This window comes from Sciurus vulgaris, assembly GCF_902686455.1.
Source record: "Sciurus vulgaris genome assembly, chromosome: 1".
NCBI classification, from domain to species: Eukaryota; Metazoa; Chordata; class Mammalia; order Rodentia; family Sciuridae; genus Sciurus; species Sciurus vulgaris.
Genome location: NC_136461.1, coordinates 63,089,484 through 63,115,531, shown reverse-complemented (window position 1 = coordinate 63,115,531; position 26,048 = coordinate 63,089,484). Strand labels below are relative to the sequence as shown.

Genomic DNA, 26,048 nt, shown 5'->3' with positions numbered 1-26,048 from the left:
TTTAGGCAAAGTGCTCTTTTGATGACAAATAAATTAACAGATACACACTAGAGTGAACTATTTCCAGACAATACAAAAAACATGTTCTGATTTGTTTTCTTCTTGTAAACATAAGTTTTACAAAAAATGAAGAATAAAAGTGTCTTGCAGGCCAACTATAGATACATACCTGGGCAGCAAAGTGATGTTGGAAATGCTTTTGGTGTTAAATAAAAAATTAACATTAATATCTTTTCAATGATATTTTATACATAATAAATGACAAGTTATATCCTTAATTATTTCTATCCCTGAAAAAAGAAATTAGGTATGACTTATTGGCAGTTGTGTCATTGAATGGGGTAACAAGGGCTGGAGTCCAAGAGTTGTTGGTGAATGAGCTACAAAATAGAAAGAAATAGAAATTTGTGGATCAGTTTTTTTAGAGTGAATAAAACTGATTTAAAAACAAACAAAAACAATTCAAGCAATGTGTTTTCTTCACGCATTACAGCTGAGGGCACCAAACTATACTCATTTCACTGACCTCAGCAGAACAGTAACTTATTCAGCATACTGGTATTGTATTGAACAAGAATCCAGGAATCATTTTACCCCAAAAATATTTATTTGGGGTCACAAACTTTTGCCACTTTAATGTACTCCATCCATACCCCATTCACTGCACTTTACCCTATAGCTAGAAAAACACATGAGTTTTTTCTGCAGAGATGTTGTTGGTTTTAACATGAAGGAGTCTGTAAAGGGTGACCTCCCAAGTTCCCTTTGTACCTCCTTCCGAAACATATACCAAAACACATTTGCTTCAGGCAGAACCGTAGTACTCAGGCAGTATCACATGAGCACACACAAATTTAATGCTAGTGTAAATAAATGGCAACAATGGTATAGCCTTGAATTTTTACTTAACCAAAGCTTAAAATGAAGTCCTACTTTCAGCAAAGGCTGTGATGTTTCAAACCTAACCTCCCTCTGAGAACAATTAGAAACACTGGACAATATTTTTAAAAATCTGTTGGAAAGCATCCAAAACATGCCAAAGTAGTGAAAAATTGAAAAGTCAAGTCCCAGAGAGGAAGAAGAGAATATGAGGCTGCTTTTCTACCACAGGGTTAAGGGACCATTTTAAAATAAAAGGAATATCTAATACATTAAGGTATTTTAGCACAGCATTTAGAAGTTAGACTTTGGCTGAATGGTGGGATACAAAAATGGAATATCAGGACCCACTAATGAGGAAAAAGTCCTAGTTAAAAACAACAAAACAACAAACAAAAACAAACTTAGGCTTTCCTTTGGAATCCCAAAGTGCTAAATTCAACAAGTAGTGAAACATATACCAACCAGCCTCATGAGGACTGACTGGGTTAAGTTTATCTCCCCCTAGACCAACACTGCGCCAAGGTAAAACTCATCCTCTCTGATGAAAGATATCATTCAGAGCTGCAAATTATTTTTAGTTTATCAGATTCAACATCTGAAAAACAGTAAAAAAAAATAACAAGGCAAATAAGAAAACATGACAACCAAAAACAAAGAGGAAAAAACAAAAACGGAACAGACCTATTAAAGACCCAGATGTTAGAGTTTTCAGACATGAACTTTAGTATAATTGTAATTACTATAACAATAATTTAAATAAGAAATATAGTGACAAAATAAGCATCTGTATAGAAATGGAAATTCTCAACATGAAAAACATAATTGAAATTAAGAAGTCAATGGATGAGTTTTATAGGTTCTTAGATACAGAGACAATTAATGAACTTCAAGATAGGTCAGAAGAAAATATCTAGACTAAAGCATGTGAAGTAAAAAAAAGATTGTAAAATATGAATATTTTCCCATGGGCAGAAAACAATTTTTAAAGAGAAAGAAGCTAAGATCTCTTATAATGAAAGACATCAAATGACATAGTCAAGAAGCACACTCAGGCACAAAACAAAAATTTTAAAAAACAAACATGAAGAGAAAATCTGGAGGGAAAAGCCTTCCTTGCAAAGGAGCAAGATAATGATAACAGCTGACTTCAACAATGAATGATGTTAGGTCATTCGGCTATCCATATGCAAAACAACACACACAATGGAAGTCAGAAAACAATGTACTCATATCTTCAAAGTGCTGTGTAAGGAAATAACTGCTAACCTAGATTTCTACCTATACAGGAAATATCTCCTACAACTGCTTCAAAGGAAATACTGAGAAATATAATAAAAGGTATGCAAAATTATTAAAAAGCTCTGAAATATAAGAAATAATTTAAAGATGAACTAAATATGTGGACATATTAAAGTTCTTGATATGAAATTCACATTGTTAAGATGGCAGTTTCCAAAAATCGATCTACATATTTTCTAGAATTATTGTTTCAAAATCTTGTTTTCCCTTCTCAGGATGGAAATTGACAAGCTGGTAATGTTTACGAAAACACAAAGGATCAAGAACAGGCAAAATAAATTTGAATAACAACAAAGAAAGACTTGTTCTATTTCATAATAAGAATTAAAAATCTAGCATAATTAATGTGGCTAGGTATTAATACAAAATAAAATAGAACAATGAAACAGACTAGAATGTACAGAAATTGATATCTATGAATTACACATGATTGATGACAAACATGGCTCTACAGAGGAGCTGGGAAATTTCATCAATATAACAGAAAAGCTTCCCTTCCTATCTCACACCACATGCAAAACTTATTTCCAAGTGGAAATGAATGTGAAAAGTAAATCTAAATGAAAAAGGTACAATAAAGTTTCCAGATGATAGGATGAATATCTTCATTATCTTTGAGTAGGAAAGTCACCAAAAAAGCACTGTTCATGAAGGAAAACATTAAGTGAACTACATTAAAATTAGGAACTTGTGCTCAACAAAACAAAAAAGCAGGAAAAGGAAAACCACTGAGGAGAAAATACTTTCAACACATATTTATCAAAAAGCTTTCTATCCAGATTATATCAGGGAATAAAATCAATTTATAATAGACAAATCAGTAGGCCAAGAGTCAAAAGACATGTATGGGCTTTTCACAAGAGGAGATACAAATATCCAAGGGAAAATATACTTGCTCTCATCAGTCATGAAGGAAAAGCAAATGAAAACAATGAGCACTACACCACCAGATTTGCTAGAATTAGAAAGTTATAGCATCCTAAGTATTGTAGGGAAGGTTGAGCACCTTGAACTCTCATGTATGGCTGCTCAGAATGCAAACTGGTTCCACCACTATGGGAAAGTGGAAAAACTGACTATAGGTGAGCATCTGCATAGCCTATGACCCTTTGTTCACTTTCAGGTATAAATCAAATAGAATTAATGTGCACCCAAAGGCATGTACAATAAAGTCCATAGCAGCATGTTCATAAATACCAAACTAGTAAAAACACAAATGTCAATTGACCATAAAATAGATAAACTGTGCTAAGATTCCTACAGTGGAATTCTATACAACAATAAGATAAACAAATCACTGATTCTTCCAACAACACAGATGAATCTCACAAGGTAACTGGAGAATGAGACATATAAGAATATATTCTCTATGGTTCACTTTACATAAAGCTCAAAAAAAGACATAACTAAGACATGGTTTTAGAAGTTAGAGCTATGTTACTTTGGAAGAAAAGGATAATATTGGGAGGAAACATGAGAGAGGCTTTGGGTGCTAATATGCTCTCCTATTTCACCTGGAATGGGGCACATTCACTATGTTAATTCATTAAGCTGAAAACTTAGGCATGTCCTTTTCTATAGGTAAGATTTGCCTCAACATAAAGTTTAACAAAACAAACCCCAATCTAAAGTTCTAAGTGTGAACACCTCCTCTGGTCACAGGAAAATAAATTATTTAAGTATTTACCAGGTGAAAACAAAAGCAAAAAATCTTAGTAAAAATCAAGCATTGAGTCATCATTATTATTTGCATTTTTAGCTATAAAGTGAGTGTCAAATTTGTCCCCTAAAATGTAATCACAGAAATAAAAATTTGGGGACAATTATGCTGTCTACTGTACCTCCTATGATATTTTTCAGCTACTACTAACCTAATATTTCCAAATATGAGTCCTATCAATAATCTAATAGTAGAAGTTACCAGTTACTGATTGCTTGAGAGAAACCTGTTAAATGTTGGGATACCTACCATCCATATAACTATGCAGCGCAGTTAGCATCGTCCCATCTTGGGGCACATAGGCAGAATACGCCATTTCTTCTAACATGGGTGGAGACAGCCTGGAGGGTGGGACTGCAGTGACTGGGGCAGAGGAAGAGTGATTGGGACTCACGTGCTTCTTGTGGCGTGCTCTACAGTTCTGAAACCACACCTGAAGGGGAAAAGAGCAAGGTTGCTAGGTCACACGTCAGCTTGAGTGCATTACCAGCTGAATTTAAAAATGAATGCAACTTCACTCTACTTTTTAAAAAGTTTTATAGACAGGAGAGAAACTTTTTAACCCAGACAGCAATGGTCAGATTTTTTTTCCCCTCAGATATGAGCGCTTTAGTGATTTTCTTTAAAAGCTAAGTCTAAACTAGCAGCTTAAAAACAAACAAACAACCACCACAAAACAAAACACAAAGAAGAAGGTAGAAGGGGTAGAAAAAGGACTAAAAAAAAGTTCAGAGAGGTGCCCTTGGTTTAACTACTGGCATTTGGGGGTAAAGGAAAACAGAAAAAGTCCTTTTAATCAGAACTTCAAAAAAACAAAACAAAATGCTACTAAATGTATTCTTAGACACCTGCTGGACTTATTTCTAACCCTTGTTCAAATGATCAAAATCCCTACTGAGAACTTAAAGCTTTCTATAAGCCTTTTGATTCAGTTATTCCAGCTACATTTTAACCTGCTGAGTTCAATTTCTCTTAGTGAATACATAGTCTACTTCCTAGGAAGCAAGTTAAGGTCAGGTCTATAAAAAGAAAAAACTAGTAATATTTAAGCAGAACAAAATACAAACACACCCACTGATGAAAATGTTCACAAAATGTAAAGCATGAACTACTCTTTTGTCCCGTCTATCACAGAAATGAAGCAAATTCAGGGGAAGTGAGGTCTTACATTCAGGTCTTGGGTAAGGGAGGCTGAACTGTCCAGAATGCTTCTAGTAATTACTCAGCCTGTTTGGATTCCCTGCCATGAAATAAATATTGACCACAGAGTGTTACTCTATTAAAATTTTATTATATCAGAGTTGGAGACGTAGCTCAGTGGTAGAGCACTTGCCTAGCCTGTGTGAAGCTCTGAGTTTCATCCCCAGTTACTGCAAAATAAATAAATATACATACATATACACATAAACAGACACACACGTGTATACATACATATGTATATAATATATACATATATGAATTGCCATCATTCCAAACAATTCTGTCATGAGAAGAAAAATAAGAGAAGGGATAAAAATGTCAAGAGAATTATGATGGGAAATTGGGGGAAGAGGGTAGAAAAGGCCTTCATCTCTGGTCTCTGTTCAGGTCTGGCTGGTAGGAACTTGAAGGAAGGAAATCAGGGTTGCAAAAAATTTATAAGAACAAGTTGACCTGATTTCAAAGACACACCCTTGCCACTGGGAATCAAAAATAGAATGTTGGCAAGGTATAAACTCAAGAGATTAAAACTAAGAGAATAAAAATCAATAATGTAACCATGTAAGCAGCCCCCAGCAGGTGGCTAAAAGGTAGCTCCCAAGGAAAGTTTCTAGGACAAGTCTCAGCATACACCAAGGAAAAGGAGTGAAAAATTGCAGCCATCCCCTTCACTCTGAGTACTAGACCCTGACACACCTGCACAGAGACGCTACTCAAATTCTCTAGTCAGCCCACAGGCTCTCTAATGGTAAATGTCACTACAGTCCAGTTTCACTCAAAGACATCTGCCTCCCTGGCAAGGGGGTAAAATGATGCCACCTGCCTTTTCCAGAAGTCACACACTCTAGAGAATTACATACAACCTCATAAACTTACACTGTGCCTCCTGGAATTTCTTCAAAGTATCTTTTTTTTTTTTTTTAATTTAAAAAAAATTTTTTAGTCGTAGATGGACACAATACATTTATTTTATTTATTTATTTTTTATGTGGTGCTGAGGATTGAACCCGGTGCCTCACACATGCTAGGCAAGTGTTCTACCGCTGAGCGACAAGTATCTTTTTGTCTCCAGTAAATTGTATATTGTATAGAATATAGTCCGTTGTAAAAACAAACAACAACAAAAAAAATTATTATCTTTTCATTGAAACACTGTCAGACTTTGGAAATAAACTGGAAATTTGGAAGAATGTGTGACATAAATAGCATAAAAATCACTCTTACACTAATTTAAACAGCTTGTTGAAAAGATTATCTACAGATAAGAATGCAGAGAGAGGTTTGCAATGTGTCATACATAGCAAAATAGAGCTGAAGTTTCCAGACATCAGAAAAAACTTTTGACAAGAATGCTACCACCTTCAGAATTCAAATACAAGTCCTTTGGATCTTCTCACCTACTTGCAATTTCCTCCTGCTTTGCAAATCACTAACAAAAGTTAAAAACTTCTCTGAACACGATTCAAAATTTAAAATTTTTGAGTTCTAAATCATCAACTACATAAGGTAAAAACAGGTCACAATGCAAAAGAAAAAACTAACACATGAAATGAATCCTTTAGAATGCCCAAGCAAAGAGTCAAATGTGAGAATATTAGAAAGATGAAATTTTGTATTATTGAGAAAGTATGGCTTACTGATTTAGGGAAAACTGGTTAATCATTCAAAAGAAAAAAATACAAATAAACTTTACCTCACATGAAACTAATCCAGATAAAGTTTGGTTACAAATAATTGAAACTATGAATTTTTAAGAAAACAAAAGCCAATATTGATAATATTCTTTTCAGATAGTTTTGGCCTTTGTGCTATGCTTCTTCATCAAAAGATTAAGAAATTTAAATACATAAGAACATAAAAGTTCTATATGGGAAAAAATAAATGAAAAGGAAGATGATGGACAATGAAATGTTAACATGATAAACAGGATTAATAAAAAATTAGTAAGATGATGACAAAAGAAATAACCCATAGAACTGCAGATTGAAAATAAACAATTTTAAATTAAATAAGCAAACATTTTCAGTTCCATTGATATTAAGATAAATAAAAATAAAAGTGATGAGATTTTCTTTTCTAACTATCCAATTGGCAAGTATGTAAAAAGAATGACCAATATTTTATTCCTGTGAGAACTCCTGTATCTAGGTACTGGCAGAAAAAAAAAAGTGGTATGAACTTTCTAGAAGGCAATTTTTGCATAAAGATCCTAAAAATGTTCTTTTTATTCAACAATCTCACTTCCAGAAATTTATCCTAAGGAAATTGTTGAACAAACATACAAAATATATATTTTTTTGGTACTGGGGATTGAACCCAATGGTGTGTAACCACTGAGCCACATCTCCAGCCCATTTTTGTATTTTATTTAGAGACAGGGTCTGAGTTGTTTCAGGACTAAGTTGCTGAGGCTAACTTTGAACTCCCAATTCTCCTGACTCAGCCTCCAGAGTTACTGGGATTACAGGCGTGTGCCACAGTGCCCTGCTTAAAAATGCTAACATTTTTAAGACAGTAAAAAAAACTAGACACTAAATAAATTCTCCAATGCTCAATATATTCATCAATAAAAATTATGCACATCTCAGTCTTTGGACGGGTAATCCTGGTACACTGATTGAGAATAACAACAATAATGTTTTACTGTTTCTATAAAATATACAACTCATAATTCACTTATCTGAAAGGATATATAAATAATGATTAGATCTGGATGAGAAGTGTTAAAGTAAAAATCATCCATCTTTTTTCTCTGACTTCAGCACATTGACAATCTGCTGTTACAAATGTCCCACTAAGTAGACTTGTAGCTAGTGAAGTTGAGACTCTCCAGGTGTCAGATCATTGCTTCCACCTAATCTTTGGGTGACCTAGTTTGCATATTACAATAGAGACCTAGTAATCAAAACTCTTTAATGTGACTCAAGTGCTGTGCCCAACATTTGGAAGGAGGTTGGGGAAAAGACATTATAATTATTATTTGAAGTCACAGTAATTAACTCTTCAAAAACACCGTGAAGGGCTATATATGTAAATTACATATACATACGCATATATACAAATAATATATACATTTGCATTCTAATACTTCTTCCTTTGTCCTCTTATCAAAAATATCTAACTTGCAATCTTTACATTTTAGAAGCCAAAATCAAAAGTATATTCTCTGAGTTTTATATTAATGTTTGAGATCAAGTTAATGTATATGACACTGGGACTTCAATACCTGAAAATTACATGACAGATGTCTGATTGGGACCCTCAGTCCTTCAAATAATAAGAAATGCTCTGAGGCCCCTCCACTCTAATTTGCTTCCAACCAAAACAGTCTACAACCTAACAGTCATGAATCTGGCTTTCTAGTAGCCTTCATTACTATGGATGTATAAAGTCTTAGATTAGAAGAAACACTTGGGCCATTGAGTCTGAACTGCCCACAAAGGTTAAATTTCACTTCCAGGTCCTCAAAATGATCTTTAGTGGTGGTCATGTCATGTTTGTAGTCTTTCACACAAGACAATTCATTATGAGCGAACATCAGTTTTTTTTTTTTTTTTTTTTTAATATTGTTTAGCAAGCCAGTCTTTATACACATTTAAAGATACCTATTCTTTGTGTACTCTTCCTTCCCTATTTCCTGGCCATCCTATCTCCAGTTAACAATCCCTGTTGCCTTAAATATTATGAAACAATTTTTAGATTTTTTTAATGACTTCGGTAGCTTTTCTTAAAGGTAGCACTGTTTCCAGATTGGCTTGTTTGCCCCTTTTTAAAAATTTGGTTCTCTAAAATAAACACAATAGTCTGAACATCTGAAAAATGCAGAGGATATGGGACTTGCCTCCTAAGAGAGCTTATACGGCAGCCAACTAAAACCACTGGGAAACTAATCTTTAGAGAAGCTGAAGTATTCTCAGGTCTTTCCTGCTGCTGCTTTATATAGACGATTTATTAATGTGAAACATTTTGAGTTTCTCAACGAATATACACCTGAGTATCAATTGCCCAACTTAATACATGTACAATGAAGGTATTTATCCACCACCCCCAACCAAATTTCACTTTACCTTGGTTCCTTAATCTGTTTTGAACCTCAAGTATTTTTACCTTCTACTTCACTATTCTCTCTGTACCATCGTGATAGTTGGCTGCGTCCTTCCTGAAGTCACCACTGCTCTTCAGGCTCTCTGCTGCTGCTCCACCAGGCTCCCTCTTGATTCTTAGTATTACTATGTCCCACCTCTGATCTGTCTCTCCCTAAAGTCCACCCTTTCTGTGTTTTTGTTTTGGTACTAGGGATTTAACCCAGGGGTGCTTTACCACTGAGCCACATCCCCATTTTTTTAAGTCTCACCAAACTGCTTAGGGTCTCACCAAATTGCTGAGGTTGGCCTTGAACTTGTAATTCTGCCTCAGCCTCCCGAGTTGCTGGGATTACAGGCATGTACCACTCCACCCAGCTCATTTTTTCAATGCTCTATAGTCTCCTTCTAAAGGATCTAACCTAAAGGATCTCTTTGTTCTAGTTCTGTTCATCCTTTCAAATACTTGTCTTCATATCCAACTGCCACCATCACTGAATAATTAGCACAATTAAAATGGACTTTGTCTTTCTTCAAACTGCCAACCAGGCTTTTTTTTATTTTTTTTTTTAAACTTTATTCCCCTCAAGAGTACCACACCCATGAATTTTTTGACTTCTCCCTGCTTCTACACTATACTCTTCAAGTCATTTTCTGGTCTCCCTAGCATCTAGCTCCTGACGTTTCTTAAACAAGTTCTAGTTAATAATATGTTCCCTGAACAAATCCTAGGCCCATTAACCCCCTCCACTGTCGTCCCCCCCCCCAAAAAAAATCACTACTTTACTGGGTAACTCAACTAAGTTGTCTGCTTCTAACTAGTCTTCTCAGGATTCTGATTCTTCTCATATGCTGTCACTAGCTCTTCCTCAAGTCACAAATAATGGCCTTCTTCTGTTCAAGAGAGAACTCTGCATACACAGGCCTCAGCGACTTCAACAATTTCATCTCCCCAAAATTTCCAAACATTCATTCTACATTCAACTAAATTTGCTCTAATTCATTCCTCCCTAGCTTTGTTCACATAACTCCTTCTCCCTGGATCTTTAGCAAAGGCCACAAATACCCTCAAAACACACACACACACACACACACACACACACACACACAGAGTCAGAAAAAGTTGAAAATACTGGATTCAGAACCAGATTGTGCTTGGGATTTCAGTTCTCTTTCTTAGCCTGAGGATCTTAGGGCTGCTGTGAGCATTTAATGAAGATATGTAAAGAGTCATTTGGTAGTAAATGTAAAGAGTCATGGGCTAGTAGCCTAGCCCATGGTAGGTTAATTATCTGGTTTTAAAAAAACTGATTTAGAGTATGAAAAGACCTAAAACAGAAAAGTAATGTTTTAAGATTTCCTCACAAAAGAACAATGCACACTCAAAGATCTGGAATTGGAATTGGTCTTGATTGACCTTTAACATAATCACCTGTATTACACGTCTGCTTAAGCCTGTCCTCTCTGCCAGTTTCTGGAGGGTCTGTGCATCTGGGTTGTTGTCCTGAGCAAATTGTGCTTGCATGACCTGTTTTATAAAAGATGTAGGTAGCAAATAGTTAAAAATACACAGATCAATCTAAATATTGATGACAGATGAGATAAGATATGCACAAGAATACGTGATACTTACACTTTATAACTTGAAAATCAACATGGGGAAGTATATGTAAGTGAAAAAGGCATATTTTGTGAATTGCTTTCCAAATTTATGCTGAGATCTTTAAAAAATAATCCACTTCAACATAAAATTTGGTCTCTCAATTATGCTTTTAGAAATAAACTTTTCTTACCTCATCTTTAGAATCCATAAATGAAATGCATAAATAGCATAAGTCTCACTATTTTTTCCATTCTGTTAAACTTCCCAGCATTAGAAAACATAATAAAAGATAAAAATCATATCATTTGTCCCCAACCTCTACTGAGCTAAACAGGTACAACATCTATAATACAAGTTTCATTCATCTGCAGATAGTACACAGTTCAAAAGATGGATTCCACTTAGTTGTAATGATGTCATCATTTTGGGGGTCAGGTACTCTATGCAAAAGAATATTTGAGATCTTAAAAAGAGACCTCATCAGTCCATTGAATAAGAATTTATCAGGATCTAAACAGCTCTATATTGAAAAAGTTCACAGGTGATTCTGATGGGAATCTTCGGATTGGAATCCCTGTGTCAAGTGCTATGAGATATTAAGAAAATTGTCCCTGGTCTTCATTTTCCTGAAATAAAGATACAGACATGCCAATAACAACCTAAGTAAGAAGTAAAGGGAGAAAAGTAAAGGAGAGTAGGGAGTTCCAGAATACAAGCATAAGCCAATTATTATTCCAATTATTATTCTGGATTATTCCAGAAGAGGGACTCATTATGGAAATAAAGATGCTTGGGTTTCATTTCAGTCAGCTGAGGGGAGGATTATAAAACATAAAGGATTATTGCAAACAACCAGGGAAGCATCCAACACGCTCTGCATGGGGCATAGATGCCTAACCTACCTAAGCACGTAGAGCGTGGCTAGCCTCTATGCCCTTTCCAACTGGCAAATCAGCTGCATTCTCCACTACGCTCCTTGAATAATACTATCATCCACCACTGCACTTGTCACAGGATAGCTAAATAATTCATCTGCAAGTCTACTTTCCATAGCAGAAAGTGAGCTCTTTGAGGTCAAGGGCAATAACTTATTTTTAACAACTCAGAAGTTAAATCCCTTCCTGTCACACAGTTTGCACTTGGGAGTTTATGACAGAATAAGACTTAATGTGAGGAAAATCTGGTGAAAGTATGGAGAAAAAGGCTAATGTTCCAGGAAAGCTTCTGAGGCTACAAATTATATTTTCAATGAAGATTTGATTAGTGGCTCTTCTCGACTTGCATATTCCTGGCTTCCCATCCAGCCATGCTGGAGCTATACACTATAAACAGAACATAACTTTTTGGTTTAAAAATACAGGCAAAATGGCCAAATGTCTATAATCCACTCAGTTCATTTTATTCTTTCTTTCCTTCTCCTAATGTGTTACTTTAATATATTCCTATATGAATGAGGATTTGTGTTTATATGCATAGTTTGCCACATACCATTCCAAAGAGAAAAAGAATAAGCAAATTAATTATGTCCTATTTAAAATTTTTTTCAAAAAGAAAAAGTTGAGCAAGTATTTGGGGGTTTGCTTAGAAGCTTATTACTGATAATTTGTAAAAAATAAAACAGCATGCTTTCACAAATGCATATCCAATTTTCAAGTTTAAGAATGGAACCAAATTATACTAAGAAAGCAATTTTTATCAAGGAATAAAACAAATCAACAGTGATCATTTAGAATTGGAATAGTCTTAAGAAGAAAAAGTACTTATTGATCTTCCTTTTAATAAAATTAGTATTTAGTCTCATGAAAAGAAATGAGGTCTTTTTAATTTCTACTTAGTGTCACTATTCTCCAGACACTGATGCTGCTGAAGCCCACCCACTCCTTTTCCAAGCTCTTCTAACATGGTCTAGGAGTGTCTCTCTATGGACACATTATTTTAAGGTCAAGGGATCTACAGCAATGTCAGGAGTCTGCACAGTAACTGTTGACCAATTTGATCTGAAAATTAAAGTTGGAGCTAAACATGGCATATTTAATAGCAATTATCATTGTGCAGTTGTTTCTAACTATAAGAAGAAAACCATAACATTAGGAGGAACTTCTTAAATATAACTTTTATAAAGAGAATATCTGAAATGTGTTTGCAGAGACATTTTTGAGTCAAACTATTTTTCTCCCCATAAGTTTGTATGGGATTTCAGGAAATTATTTATTCATCCGACTTTAACTCTCCTCTGTGCAAAGCAGGCACTGTATGAACAGTCTTGACTCACTGTTCACTTATAATATCATACTATTTTGCTCAATTCAAGCAATACTTGAATATATTCAGTTTTCTGAAAGAAAGGTAAGACAATTTGATAATGACAGTACATTGCCTGATTTATTAGAGATTCTGGCAATGTAAATCCACAGCTAGCCCATATTCCTAAATTATAAAGAACCTCTCGAGGATTGTATCTCATTTAGTTCAGCCATCCCTGGCATGATAAATTCTAGTAAGTACTGAGTAAATGAGAATATCCTTTGAAAGCACATCACACACACTTTCATTTTTTAAAACCTATGATTCTAATATACCTTTTAATAGCTTTTTATTTAGATCACGTTTTTCTATAACACATGGCTTAAATATTTTATGCATATTTGCAACAACTTAAAACTGTAAGACCACCTGTAAGATTCAGAATCTCACTCTTTTAGCTGTTGCTATTGTCATTAAGAGGAGTTTTGCTAAGGTACATTTCCACTCATGGGCTACTGGGAAGCCAAGTCAAATGAAGAGACCAGGGGTTGAGGGAGCAGAGTTCAGATGTCTTCTCTACCATTCCCCTGGAGGTCTGTCTTCGGGGGAGTTCCTACACCTCGAGAGGCTACCTACCATCAAGGAATTGTTGTAGGAGTTAAAGGAGATAATGTAGATAAGATGCCTAGCACAGGACTTGGCAGGTAAAGGCTTTCACAGATATTCCTTTTTTATTATCTGTATCTTCCATAGGAATAGTATATATATACACAATTATAAATAAATTTTTACTTCAAATTAAAATTTATCAGTCTTTGTAATTATTAAAATTATAGACAGTGCATCATGGGAACAGCCCGTTTTAAAAACAGATACATTTGTATTAGAGATTCTGTTTGAACCCAAATACTTCTTAGCAACTGGGTCACTTTCCAGAACTCCCAAAAGAACACATCTAACTTAAGGGCATGTATGATCTCCATTTCAACTCATGGAAACAGCCAGATAAGCAAGGTTTAAACAGAGACATTTCTTCCAATTACCTAATCTTTCATTTATTACTTACTGATCATGTGCTTTATGTCTAAGAAATGCAAAACAATGATCTATTTGGAACTTTTTTCTGAATGAACCTAGATTTGAATGCTCGAGTGTTTCTCATTGCCAAGTTCCCTCAGAATGCTTATAATCATTCTCAAAAAATTTTTCTCTTAAAACACTTTTATGACATCCATCTTCAGTACCAGCAAGACTTAGAATGCTCCATGTGATTTTTAAAAATACTACTTTCTTTCATTAACAGATGCATAAATGTCTTTTGAAATCTGAGCTAAAATGAATGCTATGTGTGAAGTACCCAGTAGTACATGGTAGGTGCTCAATAAATATTACATTACCTTAACATAAAACAAATAACTCAGTGACATTAATCTTTTAGAAAGTGTGATTTTCTTATCTGAAAAAGTGCCAAAAATAATCATTTATATAGACAGAGAGACTTAAATATAGAGAAAGGAGTAACGTTTATTTTCTTGACAATTTATATCAATCAAATTTACAACAATTATATTTAGGACAACTAAACTGAAAATAATGCCACCCTTTTCAGGGGTATGGCCTACCTCTAACATAAAATTATAAAATTACTCCCTCTACCCCTTTTAAAAGCAAGAAATGGACTACTTGGAGTCAACCAGCAGATTGCTACTTACTGCAAGGAGTACTCAATTCTTTCCTACTCAAAAAATATAACAATCTTGTCCATTAAGAGGCTTATTGCAGTTTTTTAAAAAGGCCAACACATTAGGGTCCCATAGGCCCATATGCTGTCTCTTTCTGTTAAGAGTCTCAGAATAGGTTTGTCTCCTGTTGTGATTACATGTAGTAACATAGATGCCTGGATTAGATTGATGTTATCGTGAAGTCAGAACAGATCAACATTTTTGTTGATTACTTTGATGTTGATACCAAAAGACTCCAAGGAAACAGAGCTTGTATGACTAGACTATTCACATAGTGATGTTGAAAATACTGATAAACATTTCAGGGCAATATTTTCATTCATTCATCAAGTTTTCAAAGAAAGCATAGGATAACCTCTCAGAAAACACCACAGGGAGGCATCACGAAGTTTGTTTTTTGTTTTGGAATTTTGTTTTTGTGGGGAAGGGCTTAGAAAATCATAAATTCATTGTCATGTCTACCTGGAGTTGATCTGCTGTAAAGCTTGTCCGAGCTCTTTTTGCTGGTTTTGGATGATTGACATCTTGTTCTGTGAGGAGGGCACCTTCCACACTAATCCCATTACCTACATTTAAAAAACATATCATACAGATTGGTAACTCAAATGGGTCCACCAATCATGCAATAATAGTTTTCTTACATCTCTTGGCTTGTTGTGAAAGTGCACATATCTTCTAGATTGTAAAATCCCTTAAGTTTTAAAGCACACTGTAAACATATTGTGGAAACAATATTTCATTTACAGGCTTGTGTTCTCAGTCAAAAGTGCAAATATAGAAAAACAATTGTTTTCAAAAAGAAAAGATGAACCCTAACTAAAGGCTGCTGCCTGAAAATATGGCACGAAGTTTATGCATACACCATGGTTTTCCCTGTAAATAAACAGATGGAGACCATCACCAACAGTAGAGTGCTTAATGAATTTTACCACAATTATACTTGCACAAAATAATGCATTAAGATGACCTTAGGAAAAATCATTTTCATCCCTGTATTCATGGTCCCCAAAGACTCAAAAGTATTTTAAGTACATATTTACCATTCTCCACTTCTCTTTTTAAATTATCCAGCATGCAGTCATAATGCACCCTGCAGAGGACTTTCTCTTCCACCAATGCAAACTCCTCTCCCGTGGAAAGTTGCCTTTTGCAAGAAAAGCAGGCAAAGCACGCCAAGTGATAGACATTCCCCTTGGCCCTCCGGACCCAGTCAGTAGAATGGATGTGCCTCCCACATCGAGAGCAGCGAGTTCCATATCTTCTACAGTAAAGAGAAGGGTGGAATGGTAAAGATTTTAATGCTTTGGTGAGATATTTATCAGACTAATATTAAACACATTATATACTCCACTGGAATAGCCTAAATACTTAAAAATTTTGAAAAAAAAGTAGAAATTGTTTTTCTTAAAGTATGGTAAGCAATCAAGATTTAAGATCACAATTCAGATCTATTTTTAAAAATAAAACCTCATGGTTGCTGTAAATGAAGACTGAATTTTCTTTCAAAATAAACTAAACATGAGTTTTAGTATTCCTCTTAGTGGGTCAAATATCAAAGCATTTATAAATTTATTTAGATATTTAAGATACAAAGCGGGGGTGGGGATGGAGGGGCAGAGGCAGACAGACAGACACACTGGATTGAAAACCTTAAAGTGCAAAAGAATACAAACTCAAGATATAAATATTGACTTCTTAAAACCAAGTTGAGGGCTGGGGTGTAGCTCAGTAGTAAAGCATGTGCTTAGCATGCACAAGGCCCTGGGTTTGATCTCCAGTATCAAAAAACAAAACAGACAAAAAGCCAAGTTGAGATTAGAAAATACCATTAAAATACCATAAAAAAGATGTTAAAATATTTAAAATAGAAATTACCAAGTAATACACAGAACAGAAATTCTTAACCCTGGTGGGTGAGGAAGCAAACTTGGAACTGTATCCTTCTCTGGAAAAGCTAAGGCATTGCTACCCACAGAAGGGAGGAAATATTATCTAGAACTTCAGAGACACATTTAGATATTAAATGCAGATCAATCTTAACATGATGCCAGAGATGGGTGAAAATATTTTGTTTTTTCTTCCAGACTGAGCAATTGGACGCCGCCATGGCCCCTGCCACCATCATAGCCCCTGAAACCCAGACCACACTGGAGCAGGGCATGTGTGTGCACCTCCTCCTGGATGTGTCTTTGGAGGAACTGCCCTTTTTTTTTTTTTTTTAAATCATATAAAACACTGAATCCTAAAAATAAATTTCAGAATATAATAAAGTATGAAGTATTTAAAAATCCTGAAGAACAAGATTTTCAACCTTTAAAATCAAATCTTTCAAAGGACTTTAATTCACCATAAAAAAATAAGATCAGCATATCTTAAGTGAAAGAGGAAACTAACTTTTACTGCTGTTGAAGAAATGGAAAGTAAACCTAATGAGAGATATACATTTTGGGTGATCACAAAATTCTGTGGTTTTTATAGAATAAATGACTTTGGGTATTCTGAAGTGCTTTAAATCAACTAGCAATTTTATTCAAATCAATCACTAAACTCTCTGAAATCATTTTTGAAATGGAGCATAAAAAGTGTTGCCAACTTTGCTATGTAGTATTAATTTCCCAATTTCACAATGAACATTACTTTTCATTTGCAAATGCAAATAAAAATACAGTAATTTAAAATTTATGCTTACAAACATTTCAATTTCCAACTGCTTGTTCATAAATAATTTAATTACATCATAGAAAAAACTTCACATTTAAATAATTATAAGGCGATCAGAGAGAGAAAATATTACATTTAAAAACCTGTGAAAATATAACCTCACAAACTTAATAGCCAAGAACAGACAAAGAAATTGGATTTCAAGACAGAATAATTCAGTTGGGTGTACTTATGATCCTGGAATAGTCAATTCTTCGGACCAATGTACTTGATCTCAGTACAAACTCCTGTCATTGTATAGGAGTATTACTGGGATCCTTCTGTGGTAAATTGCTTAAAGCTTTTTTCAGTTTTTCCTCAAAAAATGATTTTATGTCATCTTATCATTTCCCCCAAGAAGGAACTTTGTCACAATAAGTCATCTTGTATTTTATACTTTATACCCATGCACAGCAAAGCTTCTGTTTGTAATACCTAAAACTTTCATTCACCAAAGTGGAAATATTTTTTGAATTAACTTTTGTATTCCAAAGTCCTAAAAGAGGTAAACACATTTATTGTGTCTTAATATAATTTATATCTGAAAATATTTCAAAATCTATCATGAGAAAATGGGGCCTCAAAAAATAAAATTGTACAAAGTTTTTGTCTATTATAAAATTATGTTTGTATAAAAATTTCTTGAAGTGTATGCTAAGAAAAATCTTCACCATGTACCTGAAATAATCGAGTTTGCAGAAAATGTCTTTGTCTTTAATATAACAGCTGGTGTGCCTTCCTAAGGAGGTTCTGCAGACACTACAGGAGAGACACCGGACATGCCAGCACAAGTCATTCACCTGTGAAGGGAAATGGTATAGATGAGAAGCAGTCTGATATCACACTGAAGAGCCTACTCACAGCTTTATGTGTGAGGTAACACTGGCCCTGACATATTTTAACACATGCTGTGAATGTTTCCATCCAAACAGTATCATTTATATAAATATGCATCTGGATAGATTCTATTTTAGACTTCAACTAGAAAATCACACTAATGTATGCCACATATTGTATTTTTTTTTTTAATTCCTCTGAAGAATTTAGGTTCTTTCTTTCATCCCACCTCTATAAACACAGGGAACATTTGGGTTAAAGTCTTATATAGAGATTTTTTAATTTTTCTTTTCCCAGATTCTTCCTACCACAAAACCTGGTATTTAAGGAAGTCAAGACAAACAACTTATCAACCTACTTTTTGGCCAAATAATTACAAACTTTATACCCATTAAAGAGAGCAACAAAGAAAGTGGAAAATTTTTTTGTAAGATACTCACACTAATAAAGAAACTAATCAATCCATTTTCCTTACAAACCAGGAACTGCTAAGGTAGCTCTGAATGGTGATAAAGCAGTTGCCCTGGCAATAGGGCCAAGGAGTAAAGCACTGGTAAAACAACTGAATGATTTGGCTAAAGGGGAACAAAATAAATCTGATTATAAGTATACTCAAGCATTATTTTTCATTTACCCTTCAAGTAGTAAGACATAACATGGTACAGCACTTTATACTTTGTAAATAACAAGAAGAAATAGAAATACTGTCACTTCAGGAAAACAAATCATAATTACTCTCACTTTACACTGTTACGATACCATAAGCACTACAACTTTAGCCTTAAAGAATGAAGATGTGTACTAGATTGAATTGGGCTACTCATGAAGTCTGTTCTTGTTAAATAGACACAAGAAGGTTTATGCTTAATTAAATTTCATGTAAAAGAAGAGCAATGATGCAAAAACACCAGTTGCACCCTACAAATGAATCTAATGACTGAAACAGGAAAGCAAATTACCGTGAGGTTTGGCTTTTGCCATACTATTTCATAATAAAGACTCTCTATCCAGTGATTTTGTCAGACTGCTAACTATTGTTAAACATAGTTTTCCATGATATGAAATATAAAATGTACTTTGAAGCTTAATTGCAAGTTTTATTGGCTTTGAATTAAAGGGATATACCTCCTTCCAAAGCATTAACGAGATGCTCATTTTTGATGAGATTTTAAGTTCTACATTTTAGTTTTTTAAAAGAATTACACATGCACTATAGAATACACTGAAAATGAGAAAGCAACAATAGAAGGAAATCTGAGAAAACTGAAATTAAAAATATTAACAATGGTGACGACTGTCCTGGAGATGAAGATATATGTCCCTTTTCTTTTCCTCCTTTCTTTTCCCCCTAAAATGTACCCAGTTAGCATAAAGTTTAAAGGTAGATGATTCTTTTAGTATTCCACTGTTCAGGGACTTCTGTATTTCTGTCACATCCAAAGTTCTGGTTTGCTTTGTTTTGTTCTTTATAGCAAGGTTTTAGGGTAGAGCTATGGCCTCTGTCTGCAAACGCTAAACCTAATACCTGGTTTGTCACCTTCCCTCAAAATTTACTTAAAAAAAAAAAAAAAAAAAAAAAAAAAAAAAAGTCCCTTCATCTTCCATTTCTTTGCCAGGGAGTAAAGTGAGGCAAAGAAAGATTCTGGAAACTATAAACCTTTCCTGATAAGCAGTATTGATCCAATCAGCACATGCATAAACATAGGAGTAAGACCAAGCCAGAAAACAACCAAAATCACCAAACACTGATGTAATAAATGGGGCAAAGATGTATCTCATTCCTTTTGTACTTTTCTGTCTAATTCCATTTTACTTGCCTCACAAAATAGTGTTTTTCTATTAGATACACCCCGAAATACCATTTATAAACTAGGTCTATTTTTTAACCAGTGACAAGTTTGAATTCAATTTTATCTGGAAGAATAATCAAAGTGAGGTGGGAAAGTTAAGAACTCACAGTTTTAAAATAGTCATGTAGTGTCAGACTTCAGTTAGAGACAATACACATATGTATAAGTAACAGAATAAGATTCATGTAGAAGACTTTCTTGGGCAGACTCCTATTACAAAAGAAAGTTTTGCATAACTCAGATAACAGGTATTTTCTATAATACAAAATATGCAAATATATATTTATACAAAGTAAACACTAGAAACTATTTTTTATTTCAGAGGATTTGTGTTACTTTAACATAACTGTTTTTCAACATCTTCTCTGCTATAAAGTATTAAAGCCTTCATAGACCTATTTCAGATGAATTCTAAAAAAATCTGCTAATTATTGAGAGGGCTCATGAAAATAAGCAGTTTTGATCCAAAAGATGATTTTGAAACATCAAAAGGCTCAGGCTTAGCAACATTGAAATTGGAATTTTAAGAATGCAGATTTAAAGAAAAAGCCATGTTAATTTGCCAACTGTAATGATCAATCACCAAACAGAATTAGATTAGTCATTTTTAAAGCTTTCCCTCAAAACTTTAAAACCTTTAAAATTTCTTTTGGTGCTGTATCTGGGTTGTGTAGGGTAACATTCCCATTTTACAGATGAAGCAGCTTTGTGCAATGGTATAGAAACTTAAAGAGTCACTAACATTGTGGAGAGGGAATAGAAAGTACACTGGTTTGCAACTAATTCAGCATAAAAGAAACCATTATTTTACTTAGTGGTTTTAAAAAGCTATTGAAGTTGAAAACCTAATGTATTAGGATTAAGACACTTGGGACCATGATCTAGCCTGCAATGACATGGATAACTGGGTCTGCCAGAATTTCTACTCCAAAATTCCCCCACAATATTTTAAGAGAAAAGTAAAACAAATTAAGACAGTCAACTCTCAAACCACTTGAAACACTTCATCCGAGGCTCTTGTGTGTGCGTGCGTGTGCGTGTCTAACTTCACATCAATTTCCATTTTTTTCCTAAGCACTGGAGGACATAACAATAGCATTGGGTGGGCTTAAGAGCAGGAAGGTACCGAAATGGCTTTTATTTAAATGCTCCTATGAAGATCTTTACTTTGGAAAAATTTCAAGTAACCGTAAATAAACAAGACTATATTAAAAATTGTCCAGAAAAGATCATTTAAGGCACTTTACAATGGCTTACGCCAAAGGAAATACTGCAAAGGGGAATCAGTTACCACATACCGACCTGAAACTCTTCTAAGCAGACAGGAGCGTGGGCGTTACTGGGGTGGAGGGACCAGTTAGAACAAAGATTTTTAAGAAAGCAGTCGTTTGCAGCTTGGTAAAGAAATAATCAGGCAAGCCTTTCAGACTGAGCAAGAGTTTTCCCGACTTCTCTTCCACAAATCACTCTTGGTTCCAGTACTTTCACCCGGGGAATTGGCATTTCAATACCAGCATGTGTTTCGCGAGAGCTTAAAAATTTTATCACACTTGACTCACCGTAAGAGTCGTCCTAGACGGCGCTAGTATTCTGAGGTTTACAATCTAGACTGAGAACCTGGGTGGAAAGGGAGGATGGGGAGCTTTTCTCTTTCCCCTGAGCTTCCACGCTAACCCCGCGTCTCCACTCTACCTTGAGAAGATATTTGTCCACGATCTCCAGGCCGCAGCTGTTGCACACACACTTGCCAGGGGGGCAGCCGGAGCCCGAGGCCATGGACTGGGGTGAGGACGAAGGGGACAGCGGGGCCGAGGAGGAACACGAGTCCTCGTCCCCTGCTCCCTCGGGGCTCACCTGCAGGAAACAGCGCAGACAGTTCTAGACCCCTCCTACCCTTTCGCAACCCACCTACCCACGGGGTAACCCCCAGCGCCTCCCCTCCCTTCCCCTAGTCGACCCCCACCCCCTTCATGAGGTCTCATTTCTAGTCCTCTCCCCCAGGTCCAAGCTCTGGCCACGCACCTTCTGGGGCTGCTGACCCCTGACCTCGACGACCCGGAGAGTTTTGCAACGCTGCCAGCCACTTGGGTCAGTTAACTTCCTACTCAGTCCCGCCCTCCACCCCCTTCCAAAGGGGCCAGTTGGCCCGGGAAAGAGCTAGCGGACAGCTGTCCCTTGTCGTTCGCCGCCTTCCCACTCACCAGTCCTTCTTCCCCGGGACTTTTCCGAGTCCTTCCAGCCGCCAGGGCTGCAGTCCGTCCGCACTCGTCCGACATGAGCCCCCGGCACTGCGGGGTGGGAGGGAGGGAACAGAGGGAGAAACAAGACCAGAAGTTCAGAGCGTGCACGCGGCCGGGGGCCTCAGCACCAGGGGCGAGCTAATGAAGGCCCCGGCGCGCGGGCTGCGCGTGCAGCCGTCCCAGCGCCGGAGTCCGAGCACTGCGGGCGGGAGGGCGCGCAGCCTCTCTGGCTCACCGCTGGTTGCAGCCACTCGAACGCCAAGGGCTCGCCCGGCGAGCTGCTGCGCTCCCGGGGTTCCGGGTCCCCTGCGCTCACCCGAGCACGTTAGTTTCCTGCCCCCCCCCCCCACGACCCGCTAGGGATAACAAGTTAATAACAATCATCCCAGCACAAAGCATTTTCTTTTTAGACGTCAATCACCGCGAAGCGGGGAACACCGGGCTAAAGGGGGTGCAGGGCGGGGGGAGTTGGAGTGGGAGAGAAGAAAAGACGATTGAGGAGAGAGTGGGGGAAGAAACTTGATTTCTTTAATAACCTCAATTAAAAGAGCAAGACACATATATAGTTTTAAAAGGGGGCTTTTTGAATAGGATAGCCCGAAAGGTGAAGAGGTTTAATAGGATACTTGAAAGCTAATTACAGCGGGATTTAAGAAGCCTGGTGTTTGTTCCGATGACAATTTGAATGAAAATGCTTCAGATTAAACCGAGCCAGCAGCTCTTTCGTAAACTTATAGCAATTAGAGCCATGAGTGATTTACACTCGTTTCTTTAAGGTGTAAATTGCCACTTATTGCTCAGTAAGTCAACATTTGAGCTACTAAGGGATTATTTTTAACCAGCGCAAAAAGCGGGTTGAATAATGGAAAATATCCAGCTGAATTTAATTTGTGCTATTAAAAAAACTCACCCAACCTCGGTCAGAATGTTTTAAAGTAACAACGCGTGTTACTAAAGTGTTTCCAAGTCTTTGCTGGAGTTTTGTTTTTAAAAGAAAACGCAGCCTCTGGTGCTTTTTCTGCCTTTAGTATGAAAACTCTACCTTAGGAATTGGTGGGTCCCCAGAACCGGAGCGGCCCACACTCTGTGTTTCTGATTCCTCGTCCCCCCACCCCTTTTATTTCCCGTGCTTTGAAAGCATCAGGCGAGATTCTGCCCGAACGTGGAGGTCTTGAGGACCCTCTGCAGGAACCCTTGGGTGCGTTCCCTACGAGCTAGCCCAGCTGCACCAAGGCCGAGTCCTCGGGTACACAAAGGGTTCAAAGCAGGAAAGGCCCCATTTCGCTGGGTGTTACCAGCCAGCGTCCAAAGACTACAGCAATGCCCGCTGCGGTTCCTGCTGAGGCCCCCAAACAGCTGCAGATGATTTTCAGAACTTAAATCGTGATACACCTAACAGGTCTTGCCTCCAGAATGAAGACACAGCTTGTCAGACTGACCGTTTGACTCGTTTTATGCCATGGGATTTGCTTCCATTGGTATTTTAAATAAAACAGTTCTTCTGGCCCATACTGGGATCCCCGAGGCCTTCCTGGAGCCACATCTCCCAGTATCTTGTGGGGCGGAGGTAGCACGGGCCGCCCTGCGGCGGGAGGCGCGCTTTCCGACAAGCAAGTGTCCGCAGGCAGTCCAACTCTGGGAGTCTATGGTCCCTCCCGACAGCCGCCCAGTCCTCCCGACCCGCTCTCCCGAATCTCCACAGCAAAGAGAACAAAAGCACGACTCACATGGACCCGAGAGCGCCTTAGGCTGGAGGCTTCGTCTCCCAAATTACAGTCTCCATGCCTCAGGTTAAGTGAGCTTGTGCGGAGGGGGGCAATGATTACCGACTAGCGCTACTACGTAAAAAAAAAAAAAAAAAAAAAAAAAAAAAAAAAAAAAAAAAAAATGCCAGGGCTGAAGATGAGGCCGGTTACAGGTAGTCTCTGAACCTCATTTAGAAGCCCAAACAACTCGCGTTTCAAGGAAACTGTAATTCAACTGGCCTGGCCAGGCGTCGGCTCGCTCACCTTCTCTGGGGGAACTGCCAGGTCCGGCACGTCCTTTTCTTCTAGTTTACACACAAACATCTGATCGCTCTTCCAATACATGGCACTGCTAGGGCTGCTTATCACATACCAACTCCGGAGGATCAGAGGCTGCCAGTGTCTGCAGATCTTACCCCCTCCCACGCCCCAAAGCACTAATAAAAGCTAACACCGAGGAGGATAGGAATGTCACAAGTGAGTCTTAGTCCGTCCGGAGAAGCCTCTGTGGCCGCAACCGCTCTCTGACAGATCGTTCTTAAGATTCCTTTCCCGACTTCTACTGAAGTCTGTCCCTCCAGGAAAAGCGGCGGGGCGGGGGGGGGGGGGGGGGGGTGCTTTCCAGAGGGTGGAACCTTACATGGAGGGAGGGGTATGGGGGGGAATGTTTTCCTGGAGGAATAGCCTCACCTCCTTTAGGAAAACCCGCCTTCTCTATATGTTAAGATCTTTATCAGGACAAGCCAATTTACTCCAGGTTCAGTATTAAAGGAGGGGGGAAAGCACCCCACGGGGGATGGCCTGTTAACAAGATTTTAAAAAATCTGCTCTCTGCATATGCCTTGGCTTTTAAATTCTCGCTCCCCAAACAAAATCTAAACAAAGATTCAGGTTACATCTCCTTCTGCTGCAAGCAGAAGGGGAAGTGGAGGTCTCTGACTTGAACGTTTTAGTCATTCTCTCTCGAAAAGCGCATCTCCTCTGCATCTGAGGAACATGACCGCTCGCTGGCAGCCCCCGGGGTTGACATATCTAGCGGTTCGCTCTCCATTGGTGAAAAGTTTTCTCATTAAGATAAAGAAGGAATATCTGAGCTGCACAAAAGCTTATGACTTGCGACTAGATTTGAAATCAAGGCTACAAGAAAGACAGAAGTATGTTGCTAATGAGTATTGCTCTTTCATCTCGTCTTAGACAAAAGTTAAGTCCTAGAAGCGGCCAGCTGCTGCATCAAATTTTGGCGGAATGGGGGGTACTCAGATGAAGTAATTAAGATTAGGATTGGACAGTGTGTTTGTTTAAACAGCTTCTTTATGTATAAATTTTACTTCATTACTTAGTTCATGAAGACATTTGGTAAGGGATTATGTTAAAATAATCTTATTTCCAATTCACCCTTTTTAAAAAACAAGAGAAAACTTTTGAAGCAAAATAATATATGAATATTTGGGAGGGACTACGGATGGGGCTGAGTGGTAGAGCACTTGCAGTGAGACGCTGGGTTCATTCCCCAGCATCATACACACAAAAAATAAAATTACAAAGAGCATTCTCTATGTGATAGGAATTTTTTTTTTTAGAAAGAACATCTGGAAATCTCTATTTCTTAAGGACCTTTAACAAAATTATGTAATTTTACTTCAATTAGATATATATTATAAAAAATCATATATGCACTCACATATAATCATTTGCTTGCCTTATTTGTGTAGAAGAGGTTGATGGGAATAATCTTGCCCAGACAGGTCAGTCATAGGCTAACAGAAGAGTAGACTAGTGGATAGGGATAGACAGACTTTCCTGTGATAAAGTGAGCTAGTGTTAAGATGTGGGGGAGGGGGTATTGGAATGGGGAGGATAGTAGAATGAATCAGACATTATTACACTATGTACATATGTAACTA

The 26,048-nt window shown here is 37.1% G+C and overlaps 1 protein-coding gene across 2 annotated transcripts; it reads right to left on the bottom strand.

Moving 5' to 3' along the window:
- LHX8 (LIM homeobox 8) lies at window positions 1-24,489 on the bottom strand (the record flags this gene model as incomplete). Of its 2 annotated transcripts, none has more annotated exons than XM_079134928.1 (9): window positions 1-380; window positions 4,151-4,334; window positions 10,616-10,711; window positions 15,235-15,338; window positions 15,813-16,033; window positions 18,151-18,272; window positions 21,852-22,013; window positions 22,361-22,447; window positions 24,409-24,489. In XM_079134928.1, the coding sequence occupies 9 exons, from the start codon at window positions 24,487-24,489 to the stop codon at window positions 304-306; spliced, it is 1,134 nt and encodes a 377-aa protein (XP_078991054.1). The 2 variants fall into 2 exon arrangements, with proteins under 2 accessions (XP_078991054.1, XP_078991055.1); XM_079134929.1 differs by having other exon boundaries at window positions 330-376.
- Window positions 24,490-26,048: the final 1,559 nt, after the last annotated feature.